General features: G+C 41.4%; 1 protein-coding gene across 1 annotated transcript in view; it reads left to right on the forward strand.

Moving 5' to 3' along the window:
- Window positions 1-20,799, forward strand: part of LOC136842621 (rabankyrin-5) — a 379,842-nt gene that overhangs the window by 22,619 nt on the left and 336,424 nt on the right. The window contains 2 exon segments of the mRNA XM_067110236.1: window positions 9,270-9,451; window positions 9,662-9,782. Coding sequence (XP_066966337.1) covers window positions 9,270-9,451; window positions 9,662-9,782 — 303 coding nt within the window.

Here is a 20,799-nt window from a genome sequence, read left to right on the forward strand (position 1 = left end):
CGGAGACATACCAATACCCTTATGCACGGTGGCGTTGTATACCCACAACGCTCGCCCAACGTTTACATCCCAATCATTATCACATTCACTCATCATACGTAATATCTCTGTCAACGTTTTCACCGTTCGTTCCGCCAATCCATTCGCACTGGGCATATACGGCGTAGAGTACACATGTTCTATGCCCCAATCACGCAACATTTGCTCAAACTCCCATCCAACAAATTCAGGCCCATTGTCACTCAACATTCGCGTCGGCTTGCACACACACATTGGCAACATCACTTGACCCACCATTCTCGCTACAGTCTCACTCTTTTTGTTCCGAATCGCTACCGCATATGCAAACTTACTCAAATGATCTACCATTACAACCATTCCCACATGTCCTCTAGCAGTCACAGGCAACGACACACAATCAATCACAACCATCTCAAATAACTCTTTCATCTGCAATCGCAACACAGGTGGATTCGCATGCACACTTTGATACTTACCCTTCTGACAGTCCGCACACGTAATCGCTACATCCGCACAAATTTTACTCAATCCAGGCACATACAATCTCTCTCTCATACATTCCCATAATTTATTTTTCCCCAGATGCCCAAACCTATTATGCACCAATAAACACATACCCACGGCTGCGTCTTCCGAAAATACTGGCACATACACTTCCCCATCCCATATTCCTTCCTGATGCAAAAAATAAACTATACCTTTACATACAACAAATCTCTTAGCACTTCGCTTATACACTTCTAACTCAGACGGCCAACTTCCTACTCTTACACCCCCTAACACACACTCTCTTAACATATTTATTTTCATGCACTGATTTTGCATCTGCTTAATTTCCTCTTCACTCAACAAATCATTTTCACTCCTTGCAATATCTACCATACCTACAAAACTAGTTTTAGACACATCCCCTCCTTTAACCTTCGTTATTTCCTGCCACCCTTTCCTAAAATTCCCCCCCGACATCCACACTTATATCATGCATTCTCATAAAATCAATTCCTAATAAAAAACATGTTGGCATATCATTCTCATCCATGACTACAAAATTATGTATTATTTCAAATCCCCTAACTGAATTTTTAATTGTACCTCCTCCCATACTAACACATTCCCTTGTCCCAAACCATGTATCCTTACACTCGTTGATTTTCTTTTTATATCCCAATCGCACCTTTCCAATTCACTAACTACTGTACTACTCACTAACGACACTTGTGCTCCCGTGTCTACCAAACTACAATATTTATTCTGATCCACCACTACATTCGTTACTAATTTACCTTTCGCTTCATGCATACACGCTCTCACGGCTACATTCACCTGCTTAGCTTCCTCACAACCATCCTCATCGCATTCATCTTCAACGATATCCTCAACCCTACCCCTTATTCCCTCATTTTCCCACAATCACCTTTCTTAACCAGCCAGCTACAAGTATCCTTTCCACAGTGAACATTTAAAATCACATTCGTACCATTTTCATTCACCCTTCCTTTATACTCTACCGGCCTATTCCATCCAAAGAATAATCGTACTGTAATTTTAAACATTTCCGCCACCACCAACAACACTTTCACTAACTTTTCCTCCTCATCTAATTCCCTTCCTTCCTCACGCACTCCTCCTTCCGGCATCTCATTCATCACCTTTTCACGTAACTCGTTCATGCTTGCAGGTACTCCGTCAATCAACCCATTTATTTCCAAACTACCCAACCCCAAAACAGACATTCCCACACTCGATTCTCCCCTACATACTGTTGCTTTACCACAAATCCTACAGGTACTTGGTCCGGGTCCCAGTCGCTCCTAACCCTATCATCTCGTTCAGTCCACATACGCGACATAGCATCTGCAACAATATTCTGTCTACCTTGTACATACTCTACCTTAAAACTAAACTCATTCAAATCCTCTATCGTTCTCGCAATTCTAGCATTCACACTCTCCTTTTTAACCATATATACTAGCGGTCGATGGTCCGTCCGTATCACAAAAATCTACCCCATACAAAAATACTTTCAACGCTTTCACACAAAACCTTATTGCAGCCAATTCCTTTTCAATCACCGAATATTTCAACTCTGCCTTTCCAAACGCCTTGCTCACATACGCAATTACTCTCAATTGTTCTCCCCCATTCGCCTTCTGCATTTGTACCAAGCATCCTCCCATACTATATTTACTTGCATCCGTATACAGTTCTAGTTTATTCGCATTCTCACTATAGTCCGGGAAAGCCAACGTCACGTCTCTTGCAGCCTCCTCTTTCAATCTCTCGAACGCTTCGATCATTCGCTCATCCCATTTCAATCTTACAAATTTCTCTTCCCGTCCATTCAGTAAGTGGTTTCCCGATCCCTGAACAATCTTTTATAAACTTCCTTCCAAACTCAATTAAACCCAAAAATCCTTTCAACTCACGCACGGTCCGGGGACGTGGAAATTCCCTCACCTTATTCACGAACTTATCACTCTTCCTTACACCTCTTCCACTCACCATATGCCCTAGGAATTCCACCTCCCCAGCCAACCAAGCACACTTTTCAAATTTTACTTTTATTCCTACTTCTTCCAACCTTTCTAACACTCGTTCAAGCAGTTCCATATTCTCTTCTACAGTCTCACTCGCAATCAAAATGTCATCTATAAAAACAGTTACCTTCTTGCGATCAAACCCAGTCAGAACCACATTCATTGCCCTTTGGAAGGCAGCAGGCGCATTAGCCAGTCCGAAACTCAATCTTCGGAACTGGTAGTGGCAGGAACCACTAGAAAAGGCCGTAATATGCCTGCTCCCCTCCTCCAGAGGCATCTGGTAATAGCCCCTTACCAGATCTAATTTTGTAAACTTTCATTCCATTCATCTTGTATACACAATCAGACACCACATTCATCGGGAATCGCTCTTTCACAGTTACTTCATTCACCTTCCGATAATCCACACACATCCGCAAACTTCCATCTGGCTTACGTATCGTACAATGGGGCTATTCCAGGCGCTCGTACTCCTTTCAATCACTCCCACCCTCTCAAGCTCCTCACACTGCTCCTCTATCTCACGATTGATAGATGGAGAAAAATGTCGGGACGCTGATATATGGGGTGTCGTCTTCCAGAACTATTTTAAATTCGGGAAGCTTCGATCCCCCAAAATCCTCGTCTCCACGACTCAATGCCCCCCGCCTATCCCACAACATTCTCCTCAATCGTTCTCTTACGTTATCACTTACATTTTCATCTACCTTTACTCTTTCCTTCAACTCCTCATACGTCCAATCATTAGCTCCTTTCAAATCACCTGTCATCACCTGCCGTACCTTCACGTACCTCTCATCATCCACATTCACCAACGTACGTAATATTCCCACGCAATCTCCTTCACATATTCCTCGGACTCGCTTCTTCCTGACACTTGGCAATGACGTTATATATACCCTCGGATCTCCCATGTTCAAAACCCCATCATATACACACACATTTGCCCTGACTAATTTATTTATGTCTATTCCCTCAACCACATACTCACACCTATCATTGTTGGCTATCCCGAGGCTATCCGGCCATGCCACTTTCACACTCACAACTTCTCCAATCTCATGTGGCACTTTTACCCTCTCTGTCGCAATTACAGGCACTCTCTTCCACAATTTTTGCTCAACCCTACCATCCTTCCCCAAATACAAATCCCCAAGCACATCCCCTTTCATACGTAATTCAATTACATTCATACTAGGACGGACCACCATCCCGCATTTTTTCAAAAACTCACATCCCAATAAAATATCATATTTATCATTCGTACTCTCAATCACACAAAAATCACTTTCATCCATCACTACACCCCAATTTCTAACCGTTCACACACTCTTCCAACCACTGCTACCCCTAAATTTCCAATCCTCTTACTTCCCCTGACAGTTCCTAATCTCACACGTATTCCTCAATTTCTCACATCCATTCTTAAATATGACATTCATACTACACCCGGTATCTACTAAGGCAATCAATCTTACTCCCCCTTACAACACACTTGCACACTCATGCACTCGTCAGTCTTTCCAGCAAAACCTCCTCATGCAACAACCCCTCACGTACATGCATCACACGCACCGCTTGCATCCTGGAGGATCCACCCATTTGAACCCCTTCACACTCAGTTTCCCGAATTCGCTGTCACAGTCACCCTCTTTCGTCTACACACACTTGATACATGCCCTTCCATTCCACATTCGTCACACTTCGCTCTCGGTTCTGAACACATTCTCGCATAATGCCCATTCTTACCACAGTTGCCACATATTACATTCACTGGGTACCCCTACAACCATTAGCAATATGACCCACCTGTCCGCACCTGTAGCATTTAACCCCCCTATCTTTCGTACACTCCCTTACCAAATGTCCCGGTTGCCCACACCCAAAACACGCTCCTAAAGCCCACCTACACTCATTCTTTGTATGTCCTTCCTTTCCACATCTAAAACACTTCGCTCGACTTCCACTCATCGACCTTCCCCTTTGTACACTACTATCCCTAACCCGTCCAACCCGTTGTTCCCTTACAAACCCATCATTCATCCTCCTGGCACCTCCACATTACTTGCTCTTACACTCCTATCTATTACACTATCGGCCATTCTCATTGGGCCCCTCAACACTGCATCCCTAAAGCTTCCAAACTCTGGTACCCTCTCATCTACCCCAGCCCTTACACTTACACTTCTGCTCTCTTTTATAACCCTGTCAAGCTCATAATCTTCTACAATTTCCAAAATTTCTCCCCAAGTCAACCTTTCATTCGTCCATCTTTTCTTCTCCTTCCGCTTCAAGTTCACAAATTCTCTAACTCCATCTGGCACTGTCCCTAACAACTTCCGTACTAACTCCTTACATTTCATCTATCCCATCATCCCCAAACTTCTTCCTTGCCAACGTCTCCAGCCTACAAGCATACAGTGACAAGGTTTCCCAGCTTTCATTCTTGCCTCATCAAATTCATTCTTCCTCTTATACTTAACACTCGCTTTCATACGCCTCGCTTGCTCAACTAGTCTAGCTTTCACCTTGTCATACTCAACATCCCCACACTCATAATAACCCTATACATATCAAGTAAAAACCCAGTCAAATACTCTCCTAATTCTCGTGCCCACACTCTCTTACTTTCCCCATACTTATCCTGACAAAACCTTTCATACTCCCTAAAGAAATCATGCACATCCCTACTTCCATACTCATTATACTTTTCACACCGGGTACCTCCCTCACATACATAGCCTTTCTCACTTCTTTCTCACTTTCACTCTCACTTTCGCTACTTTCGCTCTGTCCTTTCATACCCTCTTCCGAATACAAAGAGTCCACTTCTGCACTTACATTCATCTTACTCATTACACTCTTCTTCCCCCTCTTTTATCCACTTTTATCCACTCACCTCCATCCACCTCACTATCACTACTGCCTTCACCCTCTCCCTTCTTTCCTGCCTTTCCCACTTCCTTACCCTTCTTACCAGTTTCCTTTCCTTCCCTTCTTCCCTTTTCTTCCCCTGACTTATCCTTACTTTCCCTCTGTTCCTTCCCTTGCTTTTCATTCCCCTTTTCCTTACCCTGCCTCTCATTCCCTCGTTTCTTACTTCCTATTCCCATATCACTTTCATCACTCACGCTTCCATTCACTTCTTCCTCCTTTTCTTTCTCTCTTGCCCTTCACACGTTCCAGAGAACCTGCCTCCAACAGCCCCTTCTCCAAAAACACCCTTGAACATACCTTTCACCATTTCTTCCACACCTTTCATCATTCCCTCCAACTTTTTATCCATCCTCTCTTCCATTCTCTTTCTGACTCTTTCATCTCCCCTTTCATTTCTTCTTTTGCACTTCTTAGCATTCCCTCCACCTCCTCCAACTGACTCCTCAATCTCTCATTCTCACCCCAACCACGTATTCTCCTCTCTCAACCTTACCAGTTCCTCTTCCATCCTTCTCTTCAGTCACACTACCAGCCACCAATCTCACTTGCAGCTGCAATACCAGCTGCCCCACGTTGGGCGCCAAATATAATGTGGCGGAATTTCAAAACACAAAAAAACAGTACACAACACTCACCCTGGTCCTCGGTTGCTGGAAGATGGAGTAAGGCGTCCACGGTCGCCAACACAGCACACAAAACCACACAAACCAAACCAAAACAGAAAAACACATGACTCATGAACATACAGCAACAAGAACAGCACACTAACAAGGGAAAACAACAACTTTGCATCAGCACAAAAAAAACTGTCCAAACCAAAAAAACAGACCAGCACTAGCTCTGACTCAAGACTCAAAAAGACTGCCTTCAAAACCGAAAAATCCTCACACACATTCTACAGACAGACAGCGCCAGTAAACAAACTAACGACCTCATCCCTCTTCCAACAACCAAGCACTCACTTACGACAATTACACACTCTCTCTCTCTCTCTCTCAAAAAACGTTGGGAAATGCTAAATAAAAACAAATTTCTTCATCCCTCTATAGCGCATTCCTTGTGTCTTCATGACTGGCGGTTATCCAGCATCTCCTGCAAGCGCGAGGCTTTTCGCGTCTCGCAGCAATGGAGGTGGCTGAACACCTCAGTTAGCCTTCTTCAGCGGTATACCAGGGAAAGTGGGCCGTCTTCTGTTGTTTGTGTTGTAGATGGGATATCCCTAGTCGGAGCTGCTGTTCACCAGGTTGTGGACTTCCTTGCCTTTCATCGCCGAGAGAAGCTTCTCTCCATTTCAGCCGTAAAAGGCTACAGGGTTGCACTCAGCCTAGTCCTGCAGCTGAAAGGGGCAGGTATCTCCTCTTCTTTTGATATTTCTCTACCGATGAGAAGCTTTGAGAGGTCTTGCCCACCCAGGGACCTCAGGTCCCCTGTGTGGGATGTGACTCTCATTCTAAGGAGCCTGACTCGTGCACCGTACGAGCCTTTACAAGAGTCGTCAGACAGGGATCTGATCCTCAAGACCGTCTTCCTGCTTGCCCTGGCATCAACGAAGAGAGTAGGAGAACTTCACTGACTTTCCTTTGATGTTAAACACTTGAGGGGATGGGGATCAGTTACGCTTGATTTCGTCCTGGACTTAGTAGTGAAGACTCAGAACCCATCGGTCCCTGACGTTAGGTTCGAATCCTTCACAATCCCCTCCCTAGATGACTTTGTAGGTAATGACCCAGACGAGATGCTACTGTGTCCTGTTAGAGTTCTGTGTCGCTATCTGAAGAAAACTCTCCATCTCCGGCTGAATGTCAACGACTCTTCATTAGTGCTGGCTCGACCAAGAAAGAGGTGTCTAAGAACATGATTTCTTTCCAGCTTCGTGAGACGATTAGGAGAGTGTACTCTGCTGCTGGAGAAGACAACACCAATACCTTCCGTCCAAGAGCTCACGAAGTCCAGAGCATTGGTCCGACCCTCGCATTCCGGAAGAACCTGTCGGTTCCTCAGGTATTGAAGGTGGGAGTTTGGTCTCAACAAACAACCTCCACTTCTTTCTACCTTCAGTATATTGCCCACAAGTCCTTGGACACCTTTTCCTTGGGACCTGTGGTGGCTGCTCAACAAGTTATGTAGCTTACCCGGCTCCTCTAATAGGACAGGGTTGCATCTCGCCTAAGATGTGGGGTTGTGGATGTGGGAATGAGTGTGGGAGTCCTTCGCTACATCCTGGCTCTCTTCCTGTTGGCAGAGAGCGAATGTGCCATTACATGCTGGATCTGGCCGTCGATGCAAGTAAGCATACACTTTGAGCTTCCATTCTATTTCCTTTAAGAATAGAAGCAAACCCACTCCTCCCTCTAGTAAGGACCAGAAGGAGATCATGGCAATAAGACAAACCCGGACTGCATGGCAATAAGACAAACCTGAAACAAGCAGTCCCTGGTTATCGGCTGGGATTCTGTTCTGACAGCGTGATGATAACGAAAATTGCCGATAACCGAAAATCTGCAATTTTTGGTGCTTTTTCTGCCATTTTCGGCTCTTATCGGCGCCAAAAAGCCCCGAAAATTGCTTATTTTCGGTTATTGGCTCCACTGTTAGATATGTATCAGCGCCAATACCCAATTATCAGTGTCGATAAGCGGATATCTGCGATTTTCATCACTAGGCAAGCCCCATAAAACTGGATCGCCGATAAACGAGCCCGCCAATAACCGGGGACTGCCTGTGCTTGTGTGTGCCTTACTGTCGCTGATGTGTTAAGGTTCATCTTAGCCTATTTTTGTATGAAATGATGTCTTCCTCATTCATATGAAAAAGCTTAGAAGTCTGACAATTGATCTTGCGTTTCCTACAACCCGATCACTTTGTCAGAGGCAGGTTTTCCTTTCTTCGCTGTATTGACCAGAAAGGGAACCAAAGGTATAGCGAACTCCAGTAAGTTCATAGAGACTCACTCAGATTCCTCCCTCCAACCAGTGAGTCCTAATGTAAAGGACCAATGGTTTGTATATTGTGTTGGAACTAATTACAGTTTTTTAAAAGTAAATTGTATTTTTCCTAACTATACAAACCTGAGGTCCTTTACATTACATTTTCATGCCCACCTCAATCTGACACCTGGGCCGAAAGGCAAATTGGAATGTTTACATCCGGGCAGGCGGGACTTCCGCCTCCCGGATGGTAGTCAACTGCCTAACCACCTTGTTTGAAAGTTCAACGCTTCGCTTGTATAGGTAGGAAAAATTGTGATTTTTTACATACATACCATAGTTTTTAATACCTCTACTAAGAATTCTCTACAACTTTTTTAAAGTGCAATGTTGCAACCAGAAGAGGAATGTGTATATCTTAGCTTTACAACAGTGTGGGAAGATTTATGATAATTAAATACTGAATGTAAACTTTCATTACCTTAGTACATTTTTATAGATTTTTGTCTTCTAGTATTGAACACTAAATTTTATCCCCATCTACTGTTAGTCCCACAGTAATGTACTGTGCAGTATCTGCACATGAACATCCACAGATGGGAATCTGCTTTGATATTGTTGTGCAAGGCTCCGCTCCTTTGTCCATTTTTACTGCTTGATGCACTATTGCCTTTAGTTTTGTCTTAATATACTGTAATAGAAAGCTTTTATATTTAACTATGTCAGGCAGATCCAAGCACAGAAATATGTACACAAGTATGGTAGTTAGGTTATGAGAAAAGTTATGAATTCTACCCATTAAAGTTTTGCCTACTTATTCCTTAATTTTTATTACTACTTGAAGCGGAAGTGGAGAAACTACAGCAGCACTTATCACTACTTCGTGAACAGTATGTGAAACTACAGGAACGATATACTGCATTAGAACAGCAACACACCATTGCAATTGCAAGTTCTCAGGCACCAGAGGGAGAGGATTCCTTTGTTTCAAGACTCTTACGCTTTGTGGCAGGGTTGTATGACAAGGTAAGTACTGCTTATGCAATATCTTGATTTACATTTTTACAGTGCATACTGTAGCATATAATTTGAGAGGTATTTTATTTTCAGAAAATTTTTGACTGATGATCAGTACTTGAATTTCCCCTGACCCAGTTTTGTTTTCTTGTTGTGATGATGCAGTTTTTTTTAGTTTTGTATTAGTATGTTTTTGTAATTACATTATTCATTTTACAGGAAAAATACAGTGATATTAATGTTCACCTTGGAACGAGAAATGTTCGAGCTCATCGTTTTGTTTTAGCTGCCCGAAGTGATAACTGGGGAGTGCCTTCACTTGCTGATGTTGATTCTTTGGGTACGTAGTTGTGGCATGTATCTTCAAGTAGATAAAAACCTTTGTTTTACATGAGCTTTAATTTAGTGTCTTCATAGTTAGCCTGCTTTGTAAAAGAGTGGCACAATGGGAAGTGCCCTTTTACCTGGTTTTTTGCTGTCTACAAGGATCTGGATGTCATTTATCTGAATTATCATGTTTGTGTAAATGGCACGGTAATTATTCAGATGGTTTGATGTTTATGCAAATGTATATGCCTAGTTGACATCAATGACATGCCCCTCTTATGTTTATTCTTATAGAGGTTAGCTTGTAAAACTAATAGATACATGTTTGTAGTGGTCATGGTTAGTGTGATGATGTAGGCTGTATTCCTGAAAGGTATCCTAAAAGATGAGAAGAGAGAAAACAGTGCATTGAGTTGGAAATATAGTGGTATTGTATGGTAGTACAGTATACTAAAGTACATAAAATCTCTGCTGTCAAATAACAATGTGACTTTCCCTTATTATTTTATATACAGTATTCTCCTCTTATTAGAATGTCATGTCATTAGTGCTGTTGAAACAACAAGAAACTTAAGAGCTATTAAATGCTAAAATGTGAAAATTCATGACTAAATCTTTCTCTTGGAATGTGTTTCCTGAGAGTGTTTTATCTGTTGCCTGCCCCTGCTCTCCTTTGACCTCGATAAAGATGTCAAAATACTAATGGACACAAGTTTAATTCATCATGTGAAATGTTAATTTTATATAAGCTACTTACCAAGTAATTACATAGCTATTAGTTTCTATTAACCGGCAGCAAGAATTTTGAAATTTGCGGCAGTGCTACTTCTGTTTTGGATAGGCGAGTGACCCCGCCCACTTTCGGGGTAAGAGACAAACCAGCTCAGCAATTGAGCTCAATATGTTTCTGCCGGCTGGTGGCTGTGGATATAGTGATTGGCAGCAGCAGTTTTTTTGGAATTTCTCTTCTTTTTGATCTTTGGAATCATTGGTGAAATATTTTTAGCACAATTAGTGTCAGGTTTTCTCAGAAAGACCAGTACAGTGTTTGTTATGACCCTCATACTTTTGTACATCTTGTAGAGAACAAATATGTCCTCCTGAATTGACTTGTGAGGAATGTATTTCATGGGATGGTAAAATGTGGAAGACTTTTGAGTAGTCATTTGACCAAATTAGACAGGGACAAAAAGAGGAAAGCAGTGGCTATAGCTAGTAGCAAGAAGACTTTAGCTAGCCTGGTGTCTGCTAAATCTGTTATTGATAATAATTCTGATTCCTTGTCTGTTGTTCCACCCAATCCCTCTTCTCAGTCTGTGCCAACCACTCCACACCCTGGCTCCCGTACTTCTGATCCCAACCCCATTACCAGCCTTGAATCTAGAATTAACCTTAAGTTTGGGTTATTAGTTAATACATTGGAGAAAATTGGTGCTTCTGTTAAAGTCTTGGCAAACTCCCTTAAACCTGGGAGGAGCCATACTGGCAGCCCAAAGGTTATGACGGAGCGGCGCTGGAAAGGCGTCTCTGTGGAAGTGTATCGTCTTTCATCTATTGTATCCAGCATTGATTCTAGTCCTAGGCATCAGTGGCATTCTCAAGGTGAATCTTGCCCTCTGAAGAGGCATGCCCTGGTGTATCTCAGCCTCCTTCAGTTCCAGTTAAGAAGGTTAAAGAAACTTATCCAGAGCATCTGCCATCCTGTAGCTTTTGGGCCAGTCCAGAACGTTTCTCCCAGGTTCATCTGGCGTTAGTGGGACAGTTTCCGTTTACTAAGTGCGCTACTGCCCGTGAGTGCTCTTCTGCATCTAGGACCTCTTCTTCTAAGCGCCTATCCTTAGTTTTGGAGGATTTGCCCGGGCATACTGTATAGTGATGTTGGAGTGCTCACCAATGCCCATGCGCCCAACTCCTGTTCCTGTAGCTCCTGAGCAGTCAGCTTTACCTGGATCTTCTTTGGCTTCTGGGAAGAAGTCTTTGGCGCCAGAATTTCCTTTACCTGTTGAATGTGGTGCTCCTTGTTGTGACTCTTTCTGAGCGCCCGTTGTCTTCTGTGCAGCCATCGTCTCCTGGGCGCCCCTTAGCCAAGTGCCCTTCGGCTCCCGAGTGGCCATTGGTGCCCATGCGCCCGTCGGCTCCTGAGTGCTCGTTGGCTCCTGAGTGCTCGTCGGCTCCCGAGCGCTTGTCGGCTCCCGAGCGCTTGTCGGCTCCTGAGTGCTCATTGGCTTCCAAGCTCCCATTGGCGCCTGTATACCATTTGCTGCAAGATAGTCTGTTGGCGCCTAAGTCCATTTCCACTGAGCGCCCAGTTTCTTCCGATCCTTCTGCAGTGCCCGTGTCGTCTTCTGTGCTGCCTACTCCTGCTCCTGCAGTTGCAGCTTCACTTTCAGTCATGCCTTTTTCTTCATCTTTTGCAGCGCAACAGGCGCCCTCAGTAATGGATCCTTCGTTTCAATCGATCCAACGCAAGTTGGATAATATCCTGGGTTTAATGTAGAAAGCGCCCTCGGCTCCTCAGCCTGTCGTGGAACTGTCACCATTTCTTCTTCTGAGGAGGAAGATGTGGATCGTGTTAAGCCTCCGGCATATGCCTCCTTACTCAGGTTTCTGCTGGCGACTTTTCCAGACTTCTCCCTGAAGCTCTGGCTTTGACGTACTTAATGGACAACCAGATGACTTCTTGAGGCTACCTAAAATGGTGCTGTCCTCTTCAGCTAAGAAAGCTCTCTGTGAAGTGGTGAGTTGGCTCTTGAGCAAGAGAGAGCAGAGAAGAGCCTCTTTTAGTTGTCTGCCGCCTAGATTGTCACAGAGAAGATACCTTTCTTATGCAACTGGAGAAGCCCCATCCCTGGGAGCTTCTGCTTCCTCCCAGGAGACTTCTCCAGGTTGATTGACTCCTCCAGAAGGTCGGTGTTTAATTCAGCTAAGATTCTGTTCTCGACCTCAAAACACAATTGGACTACCTTATTAAGCATTTGTTTAAGGTCTTGGAAGTACTTAGTAAAATGAGCAAAACATTACCGATATTAGAAGGAACTTCACAAAAATGACTATATTATTATTAGAAACTGATACATTAAAACCTCTATATAGCAAAATATCTGCAAAATTTAAAAGAGAAGTAATTCAAGGAAGAATCATTTCATGGAGGAAATATGTATCAGATCTCTCTAATAATACTCCCATGCAAAAATATAGGAAAATTCAGAAAAATAAATGGTACCCATGTTAAACTACCTAGACATGCCATAATAAAGGATGGGAAAAGAATACTGGATCCTAAAGAAATAAGTAATGTAATAGGAGAAAATTTTGCAAAAGTAAGTAGTGATAATAACTTAGATGAGCCCTTTTGCACAAAGAAAATAGTTTAGAATTAATAACAATAAATTTTGAAACAATAGAAGATATATATTATAATAGAAAATTTAATATGGAAGAGTTGGAATTTGCTCTGTTGAACAGCAATAAATCTGCCCTGGAGGTGACAGAATTTGTCTTGATTTGAAATGCTCTGCCATGTAGCACCTTTGGCATAGACATACTTATTAGAGTTTTATAACCATTTATGGCTTTGAAATTTATTTCCCAATGAATGGTGTAAAGCTATAATTATTCTTATCCCCAAACCTGGAAAAGATCCCAGTAATGTAAACAATTACAGACCAATTTCTTTAACAAGTTGTTTATGCAAATTACTAGAGAAAAAGGTAAATGCTCGACCAACATGGCACATTTGAGAAAAAAATTTTGACTCCCACTCAGTTTGGGTCACGATATAACAGATCTACACTGGATTCTCTGTCTAACTTGGAAGACCACATATGAAGAGGATATGAACGAAACAAATTACTATAGCCGTCTTTTTTGACATTGAAAAGGCAAATATTACATGGAGATATGCAATATTAAAAACATTACATAAAAACAGTATCCGTGGACATTTACCTAGGTTTATCGAAAACTTTTTGACAAATTGCACTTTTCAAGTGAGAATTGATGATTTATTGTCAAGTACATTTCCACTTGAAAATGGTGTTCTGCAAGGAAGCATCCTTAGTGGCACACTATTTACTTTAGCAATAAATGATATCAGTAATAATCTACCTAATGAAATTAAAAGTAACTTGTATATGGATGATTTTGCCATATATTATTCAGCATCTTGCATAAAACATGCAGAGCGAGTCATTAATAAAACTATAAAAAAAATAGAAGAATGGGCCTGATCTGTAGGCTTCAAATTTTCTATACAAAAGACTCAAGCAGTAATGTTTTGTAAAAATAACAAGTGGAAAAAGGTGAAGAAATAGATTTAAAAATCAGAAATCATTCCATACCAATTGGTCAAACAGCAAAATTTTTGGGATTAGTATTTGATACTCACTTGAACTGGAAAGCCCACATAACATACATGAAATCAAAATGTAAAAGAGCATTAAACTTAATTAAAAAACTATCGAACACTACTTGGGGAGCCGATAGACGTACCTTTACTGTATAAAGCAACAGCTGTCTATCATTGATTATGGAAGCGAACTATATGGCTCGGCATCAGACGCAATGCTGAAAACGTTAGACTCAGTTCATAATGAAGGCCTTAGAATATGTTCAAGAACTTTTCAATCATCACCAACGTCTTTACAAGTTGAATGTGGTGAACTACCTCTCTCTCTCCATAGAGAGCTAGTAACAATGAAGAGTGCTCTGAGAATTCAGACAAATGATTCTCCAACCAAAAAATTATTTGGATTAAGAGATGTGTTTGCAAACAATCATCCACCTCCTTTCCCAATTAGGGCAAGAAGATTGTTTGAGTCGCTAAATATAAATATACAAGTACCTTTAATATTAAAATTACTTCCTCCTTGGACAATGAATAAAATGAGAATTTGTACACACTTAAAATATTTATCAAAAAGTTATTCGTATGCTCCAGAATACCATAGACAACATATAGTAGAACATATAATCTGAAAAGGTCCACATTACGCAATATACACTGATGGATCTAAGTCACAAAATGGAATGGGATATGCTGCAGTATCCCCAGACAAAACATATCAGTTCTCTCTACCAGATAATGCCTCTGTATATACAGCTGAGTTATGTGCAATAGCATCATCCATAAAAATAATTAGAGAAGCCTCATGTAATAATTTTGTGATTTATAGCAACTCCAGAAGCTCTATAGAAGCCATTCAAAGCTATAATCAAAAAAATAATATTGTACAACATATAAAGTTTTCACTCCATAAATTGTGAAATATGTTGGATCCCAGTCCATGCAGGGATTAAGGGAAATGAAGAGGCTGATAAAGCAGCTAAAGAAGGAGTCCGTATGACAAGAGCAAATGTAGACATCCCTATTAGAGAGTATATAAGATATATAAAAATAATTATTGTAAGTAAATGGCAAAATATATGGGATGAAGAACCTGAAAATAATAAATTAAGACATAAAATTCAGTGTTGGAAAATGGAGTTTTTCATATGAGAGAGAGAGTCACGCACAAGTAATTCTGACGAGTCTTCGAATAGGCCATACTTGTTTGATACATGGACACTTAATGAACAGTCTATGTGGCCCTCCTCCCAAATGCCCAGATTGCAAAGTGTTGATAACAGTTAAGCATGTACTGTGTGAGTATCCAAAATATAACCTACAGTGATTATCAAATTTTGGAAGTAGGTCAATAAAAGAAATTTTGTCAGAGTCTTCAACATATTCAGTAATACCCATTTTAATGTTCCTGAGTAGCTGCGAGTTAATTGATAAAATATAAAAAAATCAATCAGTCAGTCTAATGAATTTTAAAACTAGTAAGTTTTAAGATTTTACTTAATTTATTTTTAATTTTAGTATCCCTTTTTAATGAGTATATATGGAAACGTGAGTATAAATGTATTTACTGTGTGAGTGTGTTCCAGTATGAAAGCATATGCTTTTTTGCAGCTTTTAATTTCATTTTCATTCATTCGTCACTAATGAGTGACTTATTTGGTCCCAGTGCTAGGCTTCTAGCCTAGACCTGTTATTTCATCCAAATCCTTCGGGCCAGCCCTATGAGAGCTGATAGTCAGCTCAGAGGTCTGGTTAAACTTTTTTAATAATAATAATAATAAAAGGTCTTGATACTTATCAGTTTTTTCTCTTTCTCTCTCATCTACTCTGGTGTCCCATGGTATTGTGACATCAATGAGTGATACAGTACTTTCTTCTTGATTTTGTCAATCAGCGTCACGTCTGGCCTATTTGCTTGTATCACCCTATCTGTTTGGATACCATAGTCCAGAGGATCTTTGCCTGATCATTTTCTATCACTCCCTCTGGTTGGTGTTCGTACCACTTATTACTGCAAACTAGCTGGTGTTTCTTGCACAGGCTCCAGTGGAGGGCTTTTGCTACTAAGTCATGCCTCATTTTGTACTGGTTCTGTGCAAGCGCCAGACATTCGCTTGCTATGTGGTTTATGGTCTTGTCTTTCATATTGCACTTCCTGCATATGGGTGAGATGTTATTTCCATCTATTGTTCTTTGAACATATCTAGTTCTTGGGGCCTGATCTTGTGCTGCTGTTAGCATTCCTTCTGTTTCCTTCTTGAGTTCTCCCTTCTGTAGCCAATGCCTTGTTTCATCGCTGGCCAGTTCTTTAGTCTGTCTCATGTACTGTCCATACATTGGTTTGTCGTGTGATTCCTCTGTTCTGTTTTTCATTCTCCTGTCTCTGTATATTTCTGGGTCTTCATATACTTTTATCAGTCCTTCTTCCCATGCACTCCTTAGCCACTCGTCTTCACTGGTTTTCAGATATTGCCCCAGTGCTCTGCTCTTGATGTTGATGCAGTCCTCTATGCATAGTAGCCCTCTCCCCCCTTCCTTTCGTGTTATGCATAGTCTGTCTGTATTTGCTCTTGGGTGTAGTGCTTTGTGTATTATCCTGTTGCCTATTTTTCTGGTCTGTGCTGTGGAGTTCAGCCTTTGCCCACTCCACTACTCCTGTGCTGTATCTGATTACTGGTACTGCCCATGTGTTTACGGCTTTCATCATGTCTCCAGTGTTGAATTTTGATTTGAGTATCACCTAAAGTGTCTGCATATATTCTTTCCTGATCATGTCCTTCATCTCTTTGTGTTTTATATCCTCTCCTATTATTCCCAGGTGTTTGTATCCTGTCTCATATATGTGTTTGATGCTGTTCCCATTTGGTAGCTTTATGCCTTCAGTCCTTGTTACTTTGCCTTTTTGTATGTTGACCAAGGTGCATTTTTGTATTCCAAACTCCATCCTGATGTCCCCAGATACAATCCTTACAGTCTGGATTAGGGTATCTTTTTCCTTGAAGCTTGTACCATACAGCTTGATGTTGTCCATGAACGTCAGATGGTTAATTCTGTTGCCTCCTTTCTTGAGTGGGTACCTAGTATCCATCTTCTGCAGTACTTTTGTCATGGGAATTATTATTATTATTATTATTATTATTATTATTATTATTATTATTATTATTATTATTATTATTATTATTATTATTATAAGACAGGCTGCGATCCTAGTTAGAAAAGCAGAATGTTACAAGCCCCAGGACCCCATTAGGGAAAGTAGCCTTGTATAGAAAAGAAATTGAGAAGTAAAGAATAAGATATTAATAGTACCACAGTAAGGAAAAAGAGGAGCAACACCCTAGTTGAAGCAAAAAGTTTATAATGCTTGTAAAGGGCATTGACTATTCTGTGCAGCACAGACATGCACACTGATCAAATAGAGATTTTGAAAAGATTTGGCTGTAGAATGTTGAAGATGCAAGACTTGAATGAAGTAATATCACATTACAAGTGATGATATTACAGTCAACCCCCTGCTAATTCGTGGTTCAGCATTCGCGGCTTCAGTTATACTCGGATTTTTCTGTGGAACATATATCCACATTATTCGCAGAAAATTCACCTATTCACAGATTTTTTTCATAGAGTAATTACTGTATTTCCATATTTTCGTGTCTAAATGTTTTAGGGTGATAGTTTAAGGTATATTTATTGTGTGAACTACAGTATATTAAAATAGGCATTGTAAGCAATTTGGAGGGGGGGGTCTTTGGTGTTTGAACTATTAAAATAGGTAGTTATAAGCATTTTTAGAGGCAGTCTTGGTATTCATGGATTTTCTGTATTTGTGTTGTGTGTGGTGCTCATCCCCTCAAATACCATGGGATGACTGTACAGGGAGATGTGATGTCCACTGGCTGGAAAATACTTTTTTGGCAGGCAACCTTTGTGTTACTGTTTATTCCTGTGATTAGCCTGTTGGTTTTTTGTCATTAATATAGTTTTTCATTGTCATCAGTGTTGTGTTTTTGTCACTTCTAATTCACCGCCACCACCTCAGTTTTTGGCCCCTCCTGGACTGCTGCTGACTACTGTCGTTTGTTCTTGTGCTGTCTGACTTACATGGGACTCCTTTACCTTTTGTCACTCACCCAGTTATAGTTTGTTGTGCTGTTGTTCTCCTTTGATCAATTCACTTCCAGGACCAAGTTGTGCCATGTCTCCGTTCTCTTTGCCATTGCCCATGTCTCTGCTGCAAGTAGTAGTACACTATAGGCTTTAAAAATGTATCATTTTTATTAGTAAGATGCCCATATTTGCTAGTAATTTATCAGTCTTTTTCACTTCTTGCAAGCTGTTCTTATTCATTATGTACCCAAATGTACAGAAGTGTTCACCTCCCTTTGACTTTATTATGTTGTATCTTTTCCTCATTTTCTCTTGTACATTATGTGCTTGTAAGAGGCCTTACTTCATTCATATATTGAAAATCTGAGCATTGCTGGCCATTTTCCTAAGTGTACTTTTTCCTTGTTTTCTTTACCCAGTCTAAGTCTTCCATGGAAATAAACTTTTCAGCATAGAAGTACATAAAAAATTTAAAAGCAGTTTCTTCTTTGATGTAGGGCAATTTGAATGTGATAGGGGGTTCACGTACATGTGGGATTTGTTCATGTGTTTCATTCTAACAGTCTTATCCATTAAAAATGTATTTGGTTAAATGGAGTTGATTTTTCCCTATAAAGAATTATCTGTCTTGATAAATAGGAAAATGTATAACATGGATTGGGGTTTCACATTGAAGTTAATGTTGGGAGTTACAAGGGGAGTGTCAACCGTCTGATAATGTTTGGACCTGAAAAGTGTAATACAGTATACTGTAGACTCAAATTGATATGTAGAAGGCAAAGCTGCTTCAAAGATCAACCCATGGATTCTAGGAATTTGACAAAGCTGCTTCAAAGAAAAGCCTGTGGATTCTAGGAATGTTCATACACGGTACAAACCTTTTGTTCTTTATTTATGGAATAAATCTCAGCTGCGTTGGAAAACCGTTAGCCAATGGGAAGAGAGAGGAGGTGGAGCCTCATCTCCCTTTCTTCCATAGATGCTCAGTTATCTTGTTAACCATCTCCTGGCAAGACATGCGCTGCCCATCTTATCCAAGAAGCTGGTTTGTTTTGCACTCCTGTTCATTATTCTGGTTTTTCCTCTCTATTTGTTTATGTATGGTGCTTTATATTTTTGGTACTTTATATTGTGAACATGTGTGTGTTTATCTTGTGTTTAATTGCATTTCATTATTCAAACCCTTGATTTATCAAAGCCTAAGATTCGGCCGTAGAGAAAATGCCCTTGGGTTGATAACAATCCATGTGTGCATTATTTAGCCTCTGTTCTCACAGATCCTCATTCTGCTTGCAGCAGATGCAGGGTTCATGTTTGCAGTGTAAGTAGCCCCTGTTTAGAGTGTCGTGATTGGTCCCTGGAGTAACTGAAGTGCTTTGATAAGAAGAGGAAATGCAAGAGGAAACCAGCTGATACGTCATGGGAGGGGTTTTTACCTCCAATGATGTTAAATGTGGACATTCCTTCTTGCTCTTTCTCTCCTTCATTGAATCTGCCTTTTGTTGCTATCTCTCTTCAGGGATAGTCTGATGCCGGGGTGGGTTTTGGGCAATTGTGATTTTGATGTAGCTGCCCCTGTTCTTTCAGGGAGGGAGACTTCCCCCCCCCGGTGAAGAAGGAGGCAGCTCCCCCTACTCAGGTTGTTTCAGGAATGGAGTTGGAGAAGCTCAAGCAGTGCTTGTCCTCCTTAGGCCTAGCTGGGGAGCCCCATCTAGATGACCTACTATCTCACCTTTTGTCTTCCCCTCTCCCAGTGTCGGCAACCACGATGGTGTCTACAGCCTTGGGGTCCGTGTCATCTGCTTACTTAGCCACGGCCATGACATCTTTGGCTCTTATGATATCCTCCTTGGCCATGCCTCTTCCTTCAGTTCACTTCTCCGGGCCTGCTACATCTTCCTCTGCCGACCCCCTTGTGCAATCTTTTTTGGAGAAAGTCCAAGGTGCTATTCTGGAGAAGTTCGGTTGTCATAGTACTATACAAAGAAATCAAAGAAGACATTGCAGGTCTTCATTTCCTTCTTCCTCCCATTTGTTGTTGTCCTCTGTTTGTCCCGTTCCCTGGGGGTGTTGGAAGAAGAAGGACTATGTGGCCCCTGCCCTTGAGAATGTCCGTAGGGCCTCTTCCTCGGTGGTAGAGGTTTTGCATTCCTGCTCCATCTCTCCTTTGGCCGTGGGTGAGCCGATCATATGTCGCCTGGAGTTGCTGCTCATACAACCAAGCACGGCTGTTTCTTAGCCTAGTTCCTAGTTTGTCATCTGCTGATCATCTCCCAGCTGCCCCTCTGAGGGTAGGCCCTTTTACAGACAATGGTTTGTTGGAAGGAACTGTGGCTTCCCGCTCAGATTACCCTTTGGGTCTCAAAGCCCTTGCAGGACTGCAGAGGGAATTGAAGGCATCATTGGGGCTGCCATGGTCTCATCATGTGGACTTTGTTCTGGACCAGATAAATTCCCTCGTCTCTGTACGAGACTACTTACTTTGCTCCAGCAGGTCCTTGAAATTGCTTCCACCACCTCTTCCACGACACAGATGGTTTTACGTTCCATCTGCAAGCAGGTTTATCTGGACATATTC

This window comes from Macrobrachium rosenbergii, chromosome 10 (assembly GCF_040412425.1).
Source record: "Macrobrachium rosenbergii isolate ZJJX-2024 chromosome 10, ASM4041242v1, whole genome shotgun sequence".
NCBI lineage: Eukaryota > Metazoa > Arthropoda > Malacostraca > Decapoda > Palaemonidae > Macrobrachium > Macrobrachium rosenbergii.